The following is an 18,657-nucleotide window of genomic DNA, read 5'->3' on the forward strand; positions in this document are numbered from 1 at the left end:
ATATGCTATGATATGATATGATATGAAGAAGAAGAAGATGAATCATTCCAGGTCCCATATGTTACCCGGAAACAAGAAAAACACATAAACAAACACGGAAAAAGGCATATGCAACCGCGATTATGTAATCATCTTGTCGTAAATATTTTCTTCCCTTCCGAAAACCCAAAAAAATAAAAAAAATAAAAAAATGAAAAATAAAATATCCAGTCTTCCCCGCGCGACTTGGCACGCGTCACTGCCCGGATTAACTTGAGGAGGCACTCGCAATCACTGCTTCCCTTAATTGCACACCGGACACAAAAAGAAATAGATATGGAAACGAAAAAGCAATACAGCGTTTCAAGGGTACGATATCGCTGTCATTGATACGTCAAGGGGACCCGAAATGTGAGGGCCCTCGCACACGCACAAGCGTGCCTACCACGCCTTCATTTCTTTTCACTTTTCTTTGGGTCTACCCCAGATTTTTCGAGACCTACTACCGACAGTCTACTAGCATGTCTGCAAGGTTGTTCCGATTTCGGTTTTCGTTTCGACGTTTGTTTCTTTATTTGTCCCTTTGATTCAACATAATAGCATCCCTCTAGAGTCGTGTGGAGTTTCCCGCCCACTCTACACCACAAGGGCACCACACGGACACCACACCTTGAATCTTCATAGAATACAACCCCCAATTGGTGCTGTAGTTGGTGGGTGGTTTTCGTTCTCTGTTTGGTTGTCACTGTAATTTTTCCAATTTCCAGTGTTTGTTTGTGCTTGCCGTTACATTGGTGGCTTCGGAATAAAGGGACAAAATACACACGCACACACACACACACACACACACACACACACACACACACATATTTAGTAATGTAATGTATGAGTTAAAATATGGATTTAAGAGGATATAAATAGATGTGCTTTCAACGCACTGTCGCAGTTGAAAGAAATGTAGTTAGTTTAAATACCAGTCGAAGGAGGATATTCTAAGGTAGGTATTAATTCTGAATCTGAAAGTGGAAATTGCTTGTCTTTAATTTTAAATAGTAAAAGTACATACGGACAGCGCCAAAAAGTAAGTTTTGAGTGTTTTATTTTGCCATTTGAAATGACTGTAAAGAGCTTTATCAAAAGCTCCCAGGAAGACAACTCTATTCCTCAAGATCCCCCAGTGCAGAATTATCCTCCTGGCGTCAATTATCTTTCGCTATTCAGCCAAAAGGGAAAATTGACCGTCATTACTGGTGGCGCAGGTGCTATCGGTGGTGCATTGTGCGAGGGTTTCGCCTCATGTGGGTCTGATGTTGTGATTCTTGACACGAAGTTCCAACCAGAACTTTCCCAACACTTGGAGAAAACGTATGGGATTCAGTCCAAATCGTTCCAAGTGGATATCACCAACATTGAAGATGTCATGCTTGTGTTTGAAAAGATCTTAGAAGAGTTCCCCGGCCGCGAGTTGAACACTTTTATTGCTAATGCCGGCATTGCGTGGACCAACGGGTCCATCTTGAATGAGGGGTCTACTCCAGAGATGTGGCACAGGGTTATGAATGTCAATGTGCAGGGAACTTACCACTGTTGTAGATACGCTGCCGAAATTTTCAAACGTCAGGGCCATGGCAACTTGATATTGACTGCTTCTATGTCAAGCTACATCAACAACGTTCCTAATTACCAGACTTGTTACAATGCGTCGAAAGCCGCTGTGAGACAAATGGCCAAAGGGTTTGCTGTGGAGTTCGCTTCGTTGACCACACCAGCTGGGAAAATCAGATGCAATTCCGTCTCTCCCGGTTACACTGACACCGTGCTATCCTCTTTCGTCCCAACAGAGCAACGCGCGCGCTGGTGGGGGCTAACTCCTATGGGACGCGAAGCTCTGCCCCAAGAATTAGTTGGTGCCTATTTGTACTTGGCCTCAGACGCTGCAACCTACACCAACGGGTGCGATATCCAAGTCGATGGCGGATACACATGTGTTTAAATAAACTGCCTCTTTTCCTACTGCTAGCTATATAAAGTTATATTGTTATTCACTCGATAATTTGATTACCTCCGCAACATGTTGCATAGACAATAGAGCATTCTTCTCTTAATAGGGTTTCATTTTGTATTGCCAGTCGTCGGCCTATGTGTCATGTCATCGGTTCTGTCTTCTTTCTATCACACACGAAAAGAAAAAATAAAAGTGTTAATGATATTATACGCGTAAAAATATGGAATATCTATTTCACTGCTGAATCCTAACTACAAAATGCTTCATCGAATAACAAGACTGTGTGTACTTAAGCAATACCAATATAGGTACATCGAGAAGAACAGTCTACAGAAGAGGTAAACCTTAACCATGGTTTCCGCTATACAGAATTACATCTCGCAAAAACTCATCAATGATAACAAGCCTGTGACCTTTTTGGATCTATGCGACGAATTCTCCATCAATGCCAATAAGGCAAAAAATGAGATGGTGCACTATTACAGCACTACAAGACACGAGTCCATACAGTGTATTGTAATATGCGTCCTTAAACAGAATATGATAAAGATGATTACAGATCCGGAAAACCTTCCAGAATCTGAAAATATTAAGGACTTCTTCATTTATGCATTCAACCCACTAGAAACAATCGACTTGGTGAACAAAGAGCGCACTTACGTCTCTATCAAAAACCCTTTCAAACTAACTTATCCTGATGGTACCAGACCCAAAACAAGTGATGCTATTCCTACCGTTATTAGCATACCGACTCAAACCCAAGCAAAATCTTCGGATAAGGATAGTAGTTCAAAACTGAAAACAAATCCTGAACCCAAAAACGATGTTAAGAAACGTGCTAATACATTCCCACTGAATGAACCTAAGCCTAAAAAGCCTGCCAAAAGCATGGGCTTGAAGTCCACAGAACTCTTAGCAAGAATGAGAAGGGAGAGAGCAGAGAAAGAGAATCAAAGACAAGAGGAATTGGAGAGGAGAAAGAAACAGAAAGAGGAAGAAGCACAGAAGAAGAATGTGGTAATTAGCCAGGAAAAACAGAAACAACTGGATCAACTGGCGCACATGTTCGACGACGACGACGATCTGACTTCGTTAGGCAATAATAATAATAATAATAATAATAGCACAATGAACAATGAAGATGAAAATAACGACGAAAAAGAGGATAGTCTTCCTGTTGCAATAGAATCTATTCCCTCTCAGGAACCCACAAAACAAGAGCATACTACAAACATCGAAGAACTATTAGATACAACAGCGGATGAATCGATCTTAGAACTCTCACAGCCAGTAAAGAATAACCCAGAAACAGTCGATGTTGCGTCCTCTGATACTTCAGAAAAACAGCAAGATATAGAACCGCAAGAAGTCACTTATGTTGATGAGGATGGTTACATGGTTACGAAGCGCGTAGCACCGGAAGTGAAGAAGCCATCCAAAACAACTAGGTCGGCAAGGTCTGTACAACCCGCAAAAGAATCAAAGCCACGCAGTAACGATAAGAAAAAGAGCTCCGATGGACAGCGTACCCTAGAGAGCTTCTTTTTCAGTAAGAGTAAGAAGTGAAGGAAGAGATGAGTACGGTTGTAACTCTTAATTCACGTGTATATAAGCATTATATATAGTACTAACACCACCGGTATCATTCATCCTTCAGTCGCATTCCCTTCAGCGAACGTTTCTACTGTCCAATTGTAATTACACTTAACAAGTTTCAGTTTTATATATTAAGGCATTTACTCAATTCACTTAATCTGACACCGACGGTTTTCTTTTGGCATAAAAAACTGATTAGAAGTTTGACAGACGTGTTCCAGTGTGGTCCCCTGTAGCAATTATCTGCCAATCTTTTTCTTCGTAGCACCCTCCAATTTTGATAGTACCCACACCGCTGGATAACCTTCTTCCGTCTCATCGAGGTAATAATTAGTCCATTTGACATTTCAAGAGGGTCCAACCAATATAAAATGGAGCACCAAATATAAATCACGTGCAGCAGACAGAGAAAAAGCGAAGGAGAGAAAAGAGAGAGTCACATTTCGTGACCCGGATCGTGGGTCCTTACGTACACGGTGACATGCCACGTGACTGTCTTAATTACAGAGAGTCATATCTCGTTTTCCTTATTATCCTTTTTATTATGTACTGAATTTTTTTTTGTTTTTTTTTCTTCTGCATTTCTATCGCCCAAAAAGGGGTGACTATTCGTACAAGGTGAGTTTCTTAGTTTACTATAGGCATTTTACATGAAAAATGAATTTCGGCCAGATTAGAAGTTACAATAATCAATGCCACACGCATGCTATTGATAAAAGGACTTGCTTTTGGGAATAAGTTTTTAATTGTAAGCTGTTAGTGCTCTAGAAGATCATCAACGAAGAACAGTCAACGACTACTACATTTGGAATCAACTTTCAATCTATCAATACTCCATTGGATTGTACTATTTGGCTCTATTTTCAGCATACATACGTTTTCTTCAAGAGTTTTAATTAAACAAGTTTACTTCCCCTAGCTTCTTATTTTTGAAGATTGGTCCAATTTGAATATTCGGCCATACAATTTAATCCATTAGTGCTCTTTCTGCTTTCATTTTCTTTTACCGTTCTAACTTTTTTGGGTAAGGATCTTGAGCTATTGTGAGAAATCTTCATCGTATTTTACAACTAATTCAAATCAAATAACGTTTATCCAAAATGAGTGATTTGTGTCCAGTTTATGCTCCATTCTTCGGTGCCATTGGTTGTGCCGCAGCTATTATCTTCACCTCTTTCGGTGCTGCTTACGGTACTGCCAAGTCTGGTGTTGGTATTTGCGCCACCTGTGTCTTGAGACCTGACCTATTGTTCAAGAATATCGTTCCAGTTATTATGGCTGGTATCATTGCTATTTATGGTTTAGTCGTCTCTGTTTTGGTGTGTTACTCTTTAGGCCAAAAACAAGCTTTATACACTGGGTTTATCCAACTAGGTGCTGGTTTGTCTGTTGGGTTAAGTGGTCTAGCTGCTGGTTTCGCCATTGGTATTGTCGGTGATGCTGGTGTTAGAGGTACTGCTCAGCAACCAAGATTGTTTGTTGGTATGATTTTGATCTTGATTTTCGCAGAAGTTTTGGGTTTGTACGGTTTGATTGTTGCCCTATTGTTGAACTCTAGAGCTACTCAAGATGTCACTTGTTAGATGTAGATGTGACACAACCATAAACACTTTAGTGTTTAGGACAATTTTGAGTAGATAACGAGATAAAAAAAAAAACAAGAAGGGAACGTGGAAACAAGCTAAGAATGTTCGTACCTTTCCCGCTACATGTTTCACTTTGTCTATTCTGTAAAGTCCTTATACATTTTTCTCATCTGCTTTGGAAATACAACCAATTCTACAATCTTAAATAGAATCTAAACTCACATATTGTCTGTTTATATATAAAAGTATAAACATATCCATTTAAAAGCTGCCGTTCTTAAAAGAATCTTGCTTCGGAACAAAAACTTTACTCTTTTCACATTTGTGATTGCAACTCTTTATTCACTACTTTTTGTAGACACCCATTTCTACATCATACATATCCTACATAAATGCTTGACATACTTTATAATTCAGAGTCTTTCTCACATCTCGGATCAATGAATCGATGGAGTCAGGTAGTGAATTCACTTTGTTTTCTCCATTTTTAAGTTGAGAATATAACAAGTGACATGCATCGTTTATTTGTACCTTTTCCAACCTCTTCAAAAGGGTGAATATCTGTGATTCCTGCAAACGAATGTTCTCAGGCACCAAAAACATTGGATAGAAGAATCGAGCTAACAACAAGATACAATATTGATCAGGCATGTATGGGAAGCTAATTAATTGAATCATGTTGTCGATCGCCTTTTCAATTTCATTACTTTCAACAAGTTTGTGGAACTCGTATAATACTGCATATGGAGAGAGCGCTTGTCTCATCACATCTGTGACCATGCTATCAATTAAATCTTTAGGTATGCTGAAGGATTCTGAATCCCCACTTACAATGGCATTTATTGTTATATCATCCAATGGGGCCCCTTTCAAAACACTAGCTTCAAAAATCATCCATGAGTAGTGCTTGACCCACTCATATTCTCCGGCTTTACTGAAATTGCTCATTGCTTCAACAACGTTATTCTGGTAGAGGGTATCCTGACCTAGTATCTTGTAAATACTTCTGGCTACTTCAGGCAATCTCCATTTGGCACAAACGGTTAATAGCCATTCGATATCATCATTTGTACTGTATGGAAAGTGTGGTAGTAATTCTGCCAACGTTGTTCGTTTTGTCGCATCTCCTATATCTGGTAACAGAGAAATCAATCCTACGGAAATAGGCCAGAGCGTTTTATCATCGTATGTGCATAAATTCAAGGCAAGTTGATTCATCAAAAAGCCACTTATAGTAGGATCAGTTTCAAATGCATTAATACTATCCATATTTTCGTCTTTATGACTGAAAATCTCGTGGAAGTCTGTTCTTATAACTCCCTTTGATTCACAAAGCACGGCTACAAAAGCCGCTGTTGCAAGATCTAATGATTCCAATACAGGGAGTATGTCCGCTACCCTATCGCATATTATGTCATAACAAGCCGTTTCCCAGTTATTACAAACGTCAATGGCATTATTATTGGTTGCTAGTTGTCCATATTCATTACTTAGTTCTAACGTTGGAATGTAGTATAACATTAATCCACAGTATGACTCGTACCAGTATTGAGAAAATTCACAGATTTTATTCTTTGAGCCGCTCAAAATCATGAATATGTTCATCATACTTTTCTTAATCTCAGGCTCAACATCCTGCTCGTCCCAGTTGTTTATTAGTTGTAAAACACTGTTTTTCCATTCACGGAATAAAGAATCAGATTGCAATGGGTAGGTTTCGATTATTGTTATCAAATCAGTGGCGAATATCCTCACAGGTTCTTCATCATGCTCTAATAGTTGTGATTTGGAAATACATTGGATTGCTTGAGACCATAAACCTCTTAACAAGAGTTGTGCAATCAAGTCCCAAAAGCCTGTTGTTTCGTACACTTTTCTTCTGGTCAAAAGACTAGTATCAAATACCTCGGCAATAATTGCTTCATTTGGTTCACCATCTGATCTGTTTATCCAGTTAATTAATGACTCCAAGAAATCTTCTTGTTTCCAACCAGGAGAATCTGTTATGAAATAGAGGGTCTTGAGACAGTTCAGTATACTAAGACACTCTTCTAAATCTCCAATCCTTTGAAGTTTGTTAGTGTATTTTATGGACTCAATATAGAATTCCAATTCTGTTACTAAAGCTTGGAATGCTAGGTTGATAATGGAAAGATGTTCTTGTCTGGAAGTCTGTTTAATCAACCCAATGGTCGGTACATCATTTTTGCGGTGTTCGCCTAAACCTTGATATAGTTCAAACAATTTAGAAACATATTGAGCAAACTCTTTTGATTCATCCAAGTTTAATAGCTTCACTGGAAAAAGTTTATTGTTGCTTTGTACATCGTCAAACGCAAGACTGCGAGAGGAAACATTGCTAAACTTGAACTTCAAAGCTTTACCAGTTGGTTGTTCATTAGGAAAGCTCACCATAGGAGCATTGCTAACTGGATCCATGGAAATCGTTAAATCCACTGAGTCAGTGCTGTCTCCCTCTTGGTCTAGAAAGTCTAGACCATCGACATCCATTAAGAGGTCCTGAGTATTGTTATACTCATCATTGGTCATTGTATCTACTAAAGATAATAGCAATTGAAGTCTCCGTTATTATTATTAGCTGGAAATGGTTGATTGAAAAGTAAATAAAGTCACAATAAACCCTAATCAAGGAACCAATTAAGAGTCTTTGGTGTCTACAACGAATAGAAGGAAGGTGCTTCTGTGTTATGTTTTGTTTTGTTCAGGTTGATATTCGATGGGGCCTTTCTTCAGAAAATTTTGATGATATAAACCCATACACCACATATACAATCAGAGACCACTTACGCTTAAATAATGATTATTCAAGCAAATGATATGATTATACCTAGGTTAGTCCATATCTGTCCAAAAATTAAGATACGATTGCAAGATTGAACTGTATTATTAAATCCATGCTTTTACAGAGCCCTAGTAGGACCTACTGCTCCTATCTTTACATATAGTTTTTATTCAAACTGTCATTTCGGTCCATTGGTTTTTTTGAGAACTGTTCTTTCCAAATGTTGAAAAAGTTTGAAAAGAAGCAATGAGATGAGATGAGATGAGATGAGGTAAGTTATATGATAAAGTTTAAAGTTTAGATAGCACGTAGTATTACTAAGTGACCCAATACACTTCATCGGGCAGTAAGTTCGACTTAATCAAGACATGGTGCCGTTGAATAGTGCAGAAAGTCTCACAAGATTTTTAAGATCCAAAGACATTAGCACGCAAGAAATATACGATATTTCAGTTTCGTTGTTGGAAGGGAAGTATGATATATATTTCCCACAGGGTCATATATTCATACTAGAACTAATTATTGATAGGTGGAACGATTCCAAAAACACGAAGTTTAGAGAAGACACTAATATATGGGAAGCATGGAGACTTTTATGGCCCACAGTTAAATCTGATGATCATAAAAAGAAACTATTGAAGAATCTTCGAATCGTACAGTTAATCAACCAAACTTTTAATGAGATGAATTATGGGGATTCTAAACTATGCGCACTTGTTTATGAAATGTTGAAGAGTGCTAATGCTTGCATGATTACTGCAGTTTCACCAGAGACTGCATTGAAAATATTGGGAAGAGTTATAGATGTTGTTCTATCCTGTGATTTCGTCAGCGATGCTGCTAACAAGAAGCAACTTATAATATCAGAGGTGTTATCCTTTACGGATTTAGCCAATCTCACGGAGGTACCTAAGAAGGTCTCACCAGTTTACTGTTCAGATTTACTGCTACCTTCTTTAAAGTACCTGCAGCAGGAACAAGCAGTCGAAGACACATCTTACAACATTTCTAGCATACTATCCAATTTCATGAAAAAATTCTTGTTCGAATCTAGTCGAGACCTAACTTTATCAATGAAAGATTTTATATCGCTACACAAAGAAAGTTTAACAACTGATATTTGTCTTCAACTTTTCACCAACTGCATCATCGTTGGTAATTGCGACTCAAAAACATTAGAAGTTGTTCTAAAGCTGCTAATTGATATCAATCCTACACTTTGCTCTAGTTTATTGGCAACACTCAATTCTTACAAGAAATCCGTATCTCAAGAGTTTTTAGAGTCACTTTTCGATTCTGTTATTAAGAATAAGGACTGGGATATTATCAAGAGGATTATTGAAATGAATATTGAAATTGGTATTTTGAAGACGAAAGATCTCATGGAGCTATTAGAAATTGCAGATGATGATTCCAAACTAAAAGTATGGTCATCTTTAGTTAACTGCCACGTTAACGCAAGAGAATTCACGAACTTATTAGCTATTTGGCAAGATTATTGCAAAGTGAATACGTTCTCTGTATTCATAAAAGATTCAAAATTGACCGCTGTTATTTCTAAAAACGTATCGATGTTATCTGCCACCCAGACTCGTACACTGATCACGGATTTAGTTGATGTGATAATGAGCCAAAATGATATTCACTCAGTAAAGGTATTGCAAGTAATTGTATTAGGTTTCAAAGCATTATCCTACAGTCATTCTCTAGAATTCAAATTGTATTTGTCAAAACTATTCGAATTAGAAGATTTTTATGCACCAGAATTTTGGCAACTAAAGTATCATATTCTAGAACTATATGATGAGCTTCTATCTGAAGTCAGCTTTTCAGTGAAGGATATAACTACATTACTAGAATTAGATGAAAAAGACTTCAGTAGTGATTTGTTTTTCACAGTTTTCAAGTTTAGAGAATTAAAATCTTTTGACCTATCCCCATTCTTGTCTAGGTTCCTGAAATATATCGAAGGGATTAATGAAGAAGAACTCAAATTGGTACTTTTGCAACTATTTACACGTTGGTCAACTCTGGTGGACCAACTTTTTGATAAGAACAGCATAATTCATTTAGTAAAAAAAGTGTTACAGCATACTGAAATTTTACCCGAACTATTTGAAAAAGAAGACTTCTTTGAAGAAGGAAATATCGTTCACGCTCTTGTATCTGAATTTATTGACGATATCAGCTCAGAACTGTACCTGCATTACTTACTAAGAGTCCCTATACAATGTTTGAATAAAAACATTAGATTAAAAATCTTGGACAGAATTATTGAGAAAAAAGAGTTGAAACAAATTGATGTGGAACTTCTTACCCGCGTGTTGGGCAACCCTACATTTAGAAGTAAGATTGAAACAGATTACCAAACTATGTTGTCTTTTGTTGACAATCCTATTTTTCAGTATAAAATGGAAAATCCTGTGATAAATGCCGTTTGGAAAAACTTACTTCTTCAAAGAAAAGATAGTAAATCTGCAACAAATATCGACTCTTTATTGCAAAATATCCAAAATTCTCTTTCCGAGTCCTTTTCCAAAAGTACCTATGCATTATTGCATGCGATTCTATCTTCTTCAAAGGATACTGAATCCAGTTTCAATGTTTTAAGAAGGCAATTTATAAGTTGTATTATTGACGAAATCAAAAACTATTCAGGAAAGGATGAAGAACTACTTGCTTGGCTTCTCAAAGTTTTATTTGTTCAAGTAAAAGATTCAGCCACCAAAATTACCATTGGTCCTCTATTTTCTGCCGAGTCTCCAATACCAGCAAATGTTGATGTGAAGGCAGCATACTTCGCTGTAGTTACACTAGACTTCAATGATAAAATAGCATATTTGCTTGCGCAGTACATGGTGTTAGTAGAAGAAGGAGCCCCTAAGGAACTGCTATTAAATGCTTTGGAAAACAAAATCTCAACTAGAATGTCAGAGGACCTGGCAGATTTCAACTTTGCCTTACAACTAATTTCAAATACAACTCAGGAATTGGAATCTGAATATTCTGATGCTGTCATAGATCTATTTAAACTGTTCGCTGGTTATATTTCAAAGGAAAACGAAATAGGGAAAAGGACTTTTGTGTCAACCATATCTCACATTGTGACAAATTACTCTAGAGATGTAATCAGTACTCATGGACTGTTGTCACTAATGTCATTAATAAATGAATTGTTGGTAACAAAACCATTTATCTTCTCCCAATACTGCACGGAACTACTGTTTTCACTAACATCAAAAGTACTCGATAATTACACATCCGTGTCTATCAATGCAGGTATAGTATCAGAAGTGAATTCGGAGGGATCAGCAGATGATATTGTAATCAGTTGTACCCATATGCTTTCTTCTTTGCTTATGTTCCATCGTTTCAAATTATCAAACCGTTCTCATTTGGTGAATATTTTAATTTGTCAGTTATTAGAACTCTTGGCAGATTCAAATAGAGGTCTCACTTTAAACTCAGCAAAGGCAGTTACACGGTTCATATGTAACTTTTGCGAACCATCTAACGTTAGGAATAACAAACAGTCATCGTTATCTTCTGCTGTCTCTAATGTAAAAAGATCATTAAGGAAACAATTGCCAGTAATTCTTTTGAAATTCATCAAACTATCCATAACCAATCCGTTCCCAGTTACAATAAAGAAAGAGTTAATGCTTGCGGTATATGCTTTGTTCGACTTACTTTCTCAAACAGAAATGAACATAATAAATGCTAGTTTGGATAGTAATGGTAGATCGTACTTCAAATCATTGCATGCTGATTACAAAAAGAGTGGTAAATGGCATGATGATTGAATTTTAAGTTTATAAAGTTATATTCAATAATGTTATAATCTACCTTCTTGCAAACTTACTTATACAGAATTCTATCAGGTGGAATGCTTTTTTATCAATTTTATCATCGAAAGCATATAATGGACCGAAATTTTCTTTATGCTTTATCCTCATAAATCTGACGACGTCTTTTTTAGTTGTCAAACCCATAATAACGCCACCATTCTCCACCACGATAGAAGAACAACCCAACTTTTGGAATAGTTTGAATAGTATGCTTAACGGCGTCGAAGGGCTTACGCATATCGGAGTGAAGTTAACAAATTGTGTTAACTCATGTTCCGAATTTTTTTTAAAGTCTATTAAGTCAGTTGGGGAGCCTGGAACGGTGTCCAAGTAATTACGAATATATCTTGTTAGTATCGTCCCCTTACAAGATAGTTTACCATAGTCCAATTTTTCTAAGATTGGTAGAGTACTAATAGTGGCAGCCGGTCCTTCTAATATGTTAATAAGTGAGTCCCGGGTCATGGTTTCTTCCAAATACACCAAATCGCGAGTTACAATGTCTTCTGCAAAGAAATTTTCCATGAATTCATGATCCCCCTTTTGTTCTTCCATTAATGGGAATCCGTTAAATACTATCATCTGATCTGCAATACCACCATCAGCTCCAAAAGAAGAAAACACAAATCTTGTAAATGCAACAACGACCATTGTAGGAAGGATATATGTAAAAGCACCCGTAACTTCAAACATGATCACTACAACAGTTAATGTTAGGTTTGTAATACCACTAAGAGCGGCAGTAGCTCCAAGGAAAGCATATGTTCCAGGGGTGATGACATTTGGGCCAGTAATATAGCGTTCGACAATCAAGCTGACAGCTCTTCCAAACGTTGCACCAACAGCCATCGATGGTACAAAAATCCCAGCTGGGACCCTGCACCCATATGATGCAACAATAAGTAAAGCCCTTACAACTGTGGCAAAAATTAAAGAGCAGAAAAGGTTAAGGAATTTCAAAAAGGAACCACCATTGTCAACATCACAAAGCCTATGGGACCAAGAAGAGGAGGAATCACTGGTTTGGCATTCATGAAAGAGGAAACCCATTGATTCAGTCATATCCAATTTTAAAAATTCATTAAAATAAGAGATTATGGCTGTAAACAATGATAGTATGATTACCTCTTGTAATGGCCATCTGGATAAATACCTCTTCCTGAAAGAAACATAGTGAACATTCCATTTACTGATATAATTACCGTATAGTCCTCCAAATATACCAAAAAGAATAAATATAGGTATTTCCTGAACGTACCAGTCTTTGTCATACCTGACCTCAAATACAACGATTTTCCCGTTCCTCGAAGGATTCATATATTGTAAAGCAGCGATACCTGCTAATGCGATGTAATAAGATTTCCAGAGAGTAGAAAGTTTAAAGTGAGATGAGGACGACATTTCTTCTAAAGAGAATAGCACACCTCCTATTGGAGCACCGAACGCAACAGCAACCCCTCCAGCGGTTGCAGCTGTTAAATATTCAGATTGCTCAGAAAATGACATCTCCTTCCCAAGTAACCAGTTCGTAATAACGTAACCACAACAAGTAGCATAATGAACAGAAGGCCCCTCTTTACCAACGCTTAACCCAGAGGAAATTGCCAATGGAAGAGCAATGGATTTTACAATCAAAGTCTTCAAGTTCAAGAATTCGTTAGTGTATTTGAAACCCGAGACCCACGTTTTGATCTCTGAGATACCAGAGCCAGTGGCAAAGGGAGCAATATGTAGGATCATAAGACAAGCTACTACCGCAAATGCCACAGACATAGAAATGAAAAGTAGAAATGATAGTATTGGATTGGTAGTTTCTACCCAGATTCCATCTTCAATACATTTACTTTGACTTCGCTTCGCAAAGGTATCTGCAACTGTGCTGGCAGTATTAAACGCTCCAAAAAGAAGTCCCCTCTTCTCTAAAGATTCCTTAGGACAACAGAAAGTCTTATTCAATAACCAGTTACGAGCACAATGACCTGACTTCCAATTCACTAATAGTTCGGTAAATATCTGCAAAAAGCCTGCAATTCCACCTATTAAGAGACCAATCGCAGTTAACGTAATAAAACTACTACCTTTACTCCATATCCAGTGCTTATATCTGTGCCACCTGGACGTCGGGATCTCAAATTCATCGCGCAAAGGTAAAGCTTTCTTGATCAATGCATGTCGTTCTTCGTCAATCCAGTCTACTGATGTGAATTTATCGAAATTCGCAACTTCGGGTATATTTTCTGGAGCCTGCTCCTCATTACTCCCCAATTCATATGCCATATTTAACCTTAGACTTCCTGACATAAGCCAATTCCCTTTTAATTCTTATGCATTCCACACATATACTACATATTTCATCTACAGATTGTCATTATTTCATTGCATTTGAAAGATACATCTACCGTACATAAAGAAACAAATAAATAAATGCGAAAACACTTTCGTATTACGTAGTTGAAAAAAGACAAAATAAGAGTCAATGTGATTCGTACTAGGTCATGCTGAACCAAAAAACCCTAGTGGTGGTTGAACGCTTATAACAACTATATTCACTGCTTACAGAATTGGTCAGATTTCCGTCAAGGTACAGCGTTACCTTCCCCGGATACCAAAACCCCTACATCACACACATTACAAATTTCTTTTTTCATCATCGATCGCTGTCTGAACTTCAAAAAATTTTCAGTTAAAGCTTTAAAGCTCATCTCATCTCATCGCTTCTTCAGAATACTTTGTCAAAGATAATATACATACGCTTTTTAATACTGAAACAATATAGGCCTTAGCTAACCAGATTCAAGCGAGCTTTTCATTGTTGCAAGGAACTTGGACCGAAACTCATTCAACACTACTAAAAAATCCTAATAATGTCTGCTCCAAACCCAAAAGCTTTCCCTCTAGCCGATGCTGCTTTGTCTCAACAAATCTTGGATGTTGTCCAACAAGCTTCCAACATGAGACAATTGAAGAAGGGTGCCAACGAAGCCACCAAGACTTTGAACCGTGGTATCTCTGAATTCATCATCATGGCTGCTGACTGTGAGCCTATTGAAATTCTATTGCACTTGCCATTGTTGTGTGAAGACAAGAACGTTCCATACGTTTTCGTTCCATCCAGAACCGCTTTAGGTAGAGCTTGTGGTGTTTCTAGACCAGTTATCGCTGCTTCCATCACCACCAACGATGCTTCTGCTATCAAGAGTCAAATCTATGCCGTCAAGGACAAGATCGAAACTTTGTTAATCTAAGAAGGGAAATGATTTTTCTCCGGATCTCTTCTGATTTCATGTTTTGATTTACTTTACGGGTGGTGGGACGTTGTAGTGATAGCATGTGTGTGTATACATAAAGTACATCACACTGACTCCACAGTTCAACCTCTGTATATTACATAGATATGTATAATAATATCACTTCTACATTGTTCAAAAAAAAAAAAATACAACTGAAAACTGAAACTAGTGCGCATATATGAAAGACGTTCTTAATCGAAGAGCTTCGCTCTGTGCAAAAACCGTGCACGTTCAATTATCACCTTTAAAACTCAAAGGTTCCAGAGCTCATCGCATTGCTTCATTATCAAAAGCAATATTCTTTAAGAAACCGTCACTTATATTTCAGTTTTCTTCTACTTACGACTGTCGCTTCTAAAAAAAAAGTATATTTTATAAAGTACGTATATTTGACACAATGATTATTATTCCGATCAAGGCAACCCTTATTTCTGTGGAAGAGAATCAAGATTATCAACAAGGCGAAGAGTACAGGGAAAAGCTATCGTATAATGGTGAAATTCAATCCTTTGCAAATAGTAGGGAGAGAAAAGATAAAAATCCGCTATCAGAGCTCTGATAATTTGATTTGCGAGGATACTCCCCAATTTATTGAGACTCGATGCAAATGTTGCGGGACATTATTGCGCCATCCACTTAACGAGTATAAATTCAAATGCACTATATGCGAGGTCACTATTATATTAAAATCCAAGTCGAATCCAAGCTCCAACTCCAACTCACCTGGCGGCTTAAGCGGAGGGAGGAGACCTAACCCTTCTTTTATAGAGTTTTCTGATCTTGTTAAACAGTGCCGGGAGCTTTATGAACGTGATTATAGCAACACTAATGTATCATCCCAACAACGATTTCAGTACTTCATTCCGGTTGAAAAGTATATCAGTGAGAATTTCGGCAGTGCAGAGGCGTTGAATCGTTGTTTCCGACCTGTCGTGAGGGATCAGATTATTGATTATGAACGTACTGTGGCTTTTTATAATTTGATAGGGTCCATACCGACAAAAAGACCATTATATTTAATGCTACGGGTATTCGACGAGATACTAAAGAGACCTAAAATAAGGTTAAAGAGATTGGATGACTATTTGTTTATATTCTTTATTATGGAGCTTCCATCGTTAAGACATTGTGTCAATAACAGCCATACTATTTCAAAATCCCCTAAAGTGAAAGACTTATCATACAGTATATTGAAGAGGTGCATCGGATATTTGGGTTCTATGGATCCTAAGTTAAAGGTGAAACTAACCTCAAATTTAGTGAATCTACGTCCGGGGAAATTTCAGAAACAATGGGAGTTACTAAACATATATTTAACCTATCAATTCCTGAAGCTAGGGCCTGGTCCAAGAACACAGCCTACAAAAATAAACTTTGCGGGAATGGTTCCTAATGAACCATCGCCACGCGATGAGAGCAAAGAAAATGCTGCAGGTTATTTCTTTCATTCGGGGCGACTGAAGATTCCGCTGGAAAGTAGATTTAGAATCGAAAAATACGGCATTGATTGGCACATCACCACCGTGTGTCAATTAATGAAGATTTATTTTGAGGCCCACTGCAGAAAGCCCAAAGGCGATATTTCAATGTTTTACAATATGGTGGTAGACTTTATTGACTACAAGAGAGATTTTATTACGTGGCATAAGATGAATCGGGAACAATGGAAAACACTTGAAGAATTAGAACTAATGCAAACCCATGAAACAAGGTACACTACCATATGCCAGTATCCTTTCCTTATGTCACTAGGAGTGAAGATTGCGGTGATGGAATTCGAAACAGGAAAAATGATGGAACACAATGCCGAGCAGGCATTTTTGAAAGCATTGGATTCTAAGCGGCTATACGATGTTCATTTTAGGGTAAAGGTAAGACGAACACACGTGACTCAAGATTCCTTACTGTCTATTCAGCGCCATCCCCACGATTTAAAGAAGTCCTTAAGAGTAGAGTTTGCAAACGAACCTGGGATCGATGCTGGTGGATTGAAAAAAGAGTGGTTTTTACTACTAACTCGTGAACTCTTTCACCCAAACCATGGTTTGTTTCAATATGTAGAGGAGAGCCGCTTGTCGTGGTTTGCGTATGGAACATCAGGGTTGAAATTGCATGGGGAAAGCAACACACAGTTATATTACTTGTTTGGAGTAGTTTTGGGGCTCGCAATATATAATAGCACCATATTGGATGTCCATTTTGCCAAGGCGCTATACAAAAAGCTCTGTCACGAGAAATTGGAATTTAAAGACTATGAGGAGTTGTATCCAGAAACAGCCAGAAACTTACAGAAGATGTTGGATTATGAGGAACCAGATTTTGAAGATGTTTTTGGGTTAACATTTGAGACCACTTATTTTGACATTCTAAGCGCAAAATCAATTACGAAACCTCTATGTTCAGGTGGTGAATCAATTCCTGTCACTTTACAAAATAAACGTGAATTCGTGGATAAATGGGTCAAATTCTACATGGAGGATGAGGTGGCCGCTAGTTTCAGTTCCTTCCAGTCCGGATTCTCAAGAGTAATAGGAGATGGATTAGCTTTTCCTATGTTCCGAAGTTGCGAGGTCGAAAGGCTCATTTGTGGCAGTATCGAACAAGACATGGACTTTACGCAACTAAGAGCTGTCACCAAGTATCACGGGGGATATAATGATAAAACGCCTATTATAGAATGGCTCTGGGAGCTACTACCTCAACTAGAGCACGAGAAACAACAAAGGTTCCTTCACTTTGTCACGGGCAGTGACAGAGTGCCAGTAACAGGACTTGCGACCTTACCTTTCAAGATTACCCGCACAGTAACCGGGGCTGACACTCAGTTACCTACTGCCCACACATGCTTTAACGAGTTGTGTTTGTACGAGTACGGATCACGTGATGATCTTAAAAACAGGCTACTCATTGCCCTTGAACTATATGAGGGGTATGGGTTTAAGTAGCAACAACTAAACACCTACATACATACATACAACCACTATAGAAGAGAGATATAGTTACTACTACCTTTTTTTTTTTTGGATTTTGTTTTCCCAATTTCAAAAGGACTTGTATATGTCACGATGAACGAACCAATAATATAACCGAACATCATCCAACCTGCAATATGAGCTCAATATTCTAAACTGCTACAGAAAAAGAGTATCCCTGCTAATTTTCTGTAGCGATGAGATTTCAATCGATTTCCTAAAGAGAAGGAAAAGCCGTTAAATGCGAGCTAGGACACTGTGCTGTCATTGGAGCAGAAAGAGACCAATAAGAGACCAAAATACATTGGACAAAACGAACTCCATTGTTCAATAATTATAGCAATAAAAGAATTTATTTTGGTAAATTATAGTCCATGTAATGGCTCTCTGAGCTAGATGTCAGATTATACTTTAACCAACGACAGCTCGTTTTGTAATTTTTTTTTTTTTTTTGAATCAAAATATTTTTTTTTGTTTTCTGTTCCATGAAATTTCTGATATTTTTTTTATCGATTTTAATAAATTTAACCATACTTCAACCAATATCCATATTTATTAACTGGAAAGTTGAAGATCTA

The 18,657-nt window shown here is 37.7% G+C and overlaps 8 protein-coding genes across 8 annotated transcripts; 6 read left to right on the forward strand and 2 right to left on the reverse strand.

The window, feature by feature from the left end:
• Positions 1 to 1,093: 1,093 nt before the first annotated feature.
• Positions 1,094 to 1,972, forward strand: SOU2 (uncharacterized protein; the record flags this gene model as incomplete). The annotated part of the gene is made up of 1 exon (XM_022822400.1): positions 1,094 to 1,972. One exon carries the CDS (start codon positions 1,094 to 1,096, stop codon positions 1,970 to 1,972), a length of 879 nt encoding a protein of 292 aa, XP_022674226.1.
• Positions 1,973 to 2,533: 561 nt separating this feature from the next.
• Positions 2,534 to 3,550, forward strand: POL32 (DNA polymerase delta subunit POL32; the record flags this gene model as incomplete). The annotated part of the gene is made up of 1 exon (XM_022822401.1): positions 2,534 to 3,550. One exon carries the CDS (start codon positions 2,534 to 2,536, stop codon positions 3,548 to 3,550), a length of 1,017 nt encoding a protein of 338 aa, XP_022674227.1.
• A 1,130-nt stretch (positions 3,551 to 4,680) lies between these two features.
• On the forward strand, positions 4,681 to 5,163 carry VMA3 (H(+)-transporting V0 sector ATPase subunit c; the record flags this gene model as incomplete). Its single annotated transcript, XM_022822402.1, has 1 exon — positions 4,681 to 5,163. The coding sequence occupies one exon, from the start codon at positions 4,681 to 4,683 to the stop codon at positions 5,161 to 5,163; it is 483 nt and encodes a 160-aa protein (XP_022674228.1).
• A 387-nt stretch (positions 5,164 to 5,550) lies between these two features.
• On the reverse strand, positions 5,551 to 7,716 carry NUP85 (Nup85p; the record flags this gene model as incomplete). The annotated part of the gene is made up of 1 exon (XM_022822404.1): positions 5,551 to 7,716. The coding sequence occupies one exon, from the start codon at positions 7,714 to 7,716 to the stop codon at positions 5,551 to 5,553; it is 2,166 nt and encodes a 721-aa protein (XP_022674229.1).
• A 621-nt stretch (positions 7,717 to 8,337) lies between these two features.
• On the forward strand, positions 8,338 to 11,772 carry URB2 (ribosome biogenesis protein URB2; the record flags this gene model as incomplete). The annotated part of the gene is made up of 1 exon (XM_022822405.1): positions 8,338 to 11,772. The coding sequence occupies one exon, from the start codon at positions 8,338 to 8,340 to the stop codon at positions 11,770 to 11,772; it is 3,435 nt and encodes a 1,144-aa protein (XP_022674230.1).
• A 39-nt stretch (positions 11,773 to 11,811) lies between these two features.
• Positions 11,812 to 14,118, reverse strand: GEF1 (Gef1p; the record flags this gene model as incomplete). Its single annotated transcript, XM_022822406.1, has 1 exon — positions 11,812 to 14,118. The coding sequence occupies one exon, from the start codon at positions 14,116 to 14,118 to the stop codon at positions 11,812 to 11,814; it is 2,307 nt and encodes a 768-aa protein (XP_022674231.1).
• A 563-nt stretch (positions 14,119 to 14,681) lies between these two features.
• SNU13 (RNA binding protein SNU13) lies at positions 14,682 to 15,062 on the forward strand (the record flags this gene model as incomplete). Its single annotated transcript, XM_022822407.1, has 1 exon — positions 14,682 to 15,062. One exon carries the CDS (start codon positions 14,682 to 14,684, stop codon positions 15,060 to 15,062), a length of 381 nt encoding a protein of 126 aa, XP_022674232.1.
• Positions 15,063 to 15,598: 536 nt separating this feature from the next.
• On the forward strand, positions 15,599 to 18,052 carry HUL4 (putative E3 ubiquitin-protein ligase HUL4; the record flags this gene model as incomplete). The annotated part of the gene is made up of 1 exon (XM_022822408.1): positions 15,599 to 18,052. One exon carries the CDS (start codon positions 15,599 to 15,601, stop codon positions 18,050 to 18,052), a length of 2,454 nt encoding a protein of 817 aa, XP_022674233.1.
• Between the last annotated feature and the right edge of the window lie 605 nt (positions 18,053 to 18,657).

This window comes from Kluyveromyces marxianus, chromosome 1 (assembly GCF_001417885.1).
Source record: "Kluyveromyces marxianus DMKU3-1042 DNA, complete genome, chromosome 1".
NCBI classification, from domain to species: domain Eukaryota; kingdom Fungi; phylum Ascomycota; class Saccharomycetes; order Saccharomycetales; family Saccharomycetaceae; genus Kluyveromyces; species Kluyveromyces marxianus.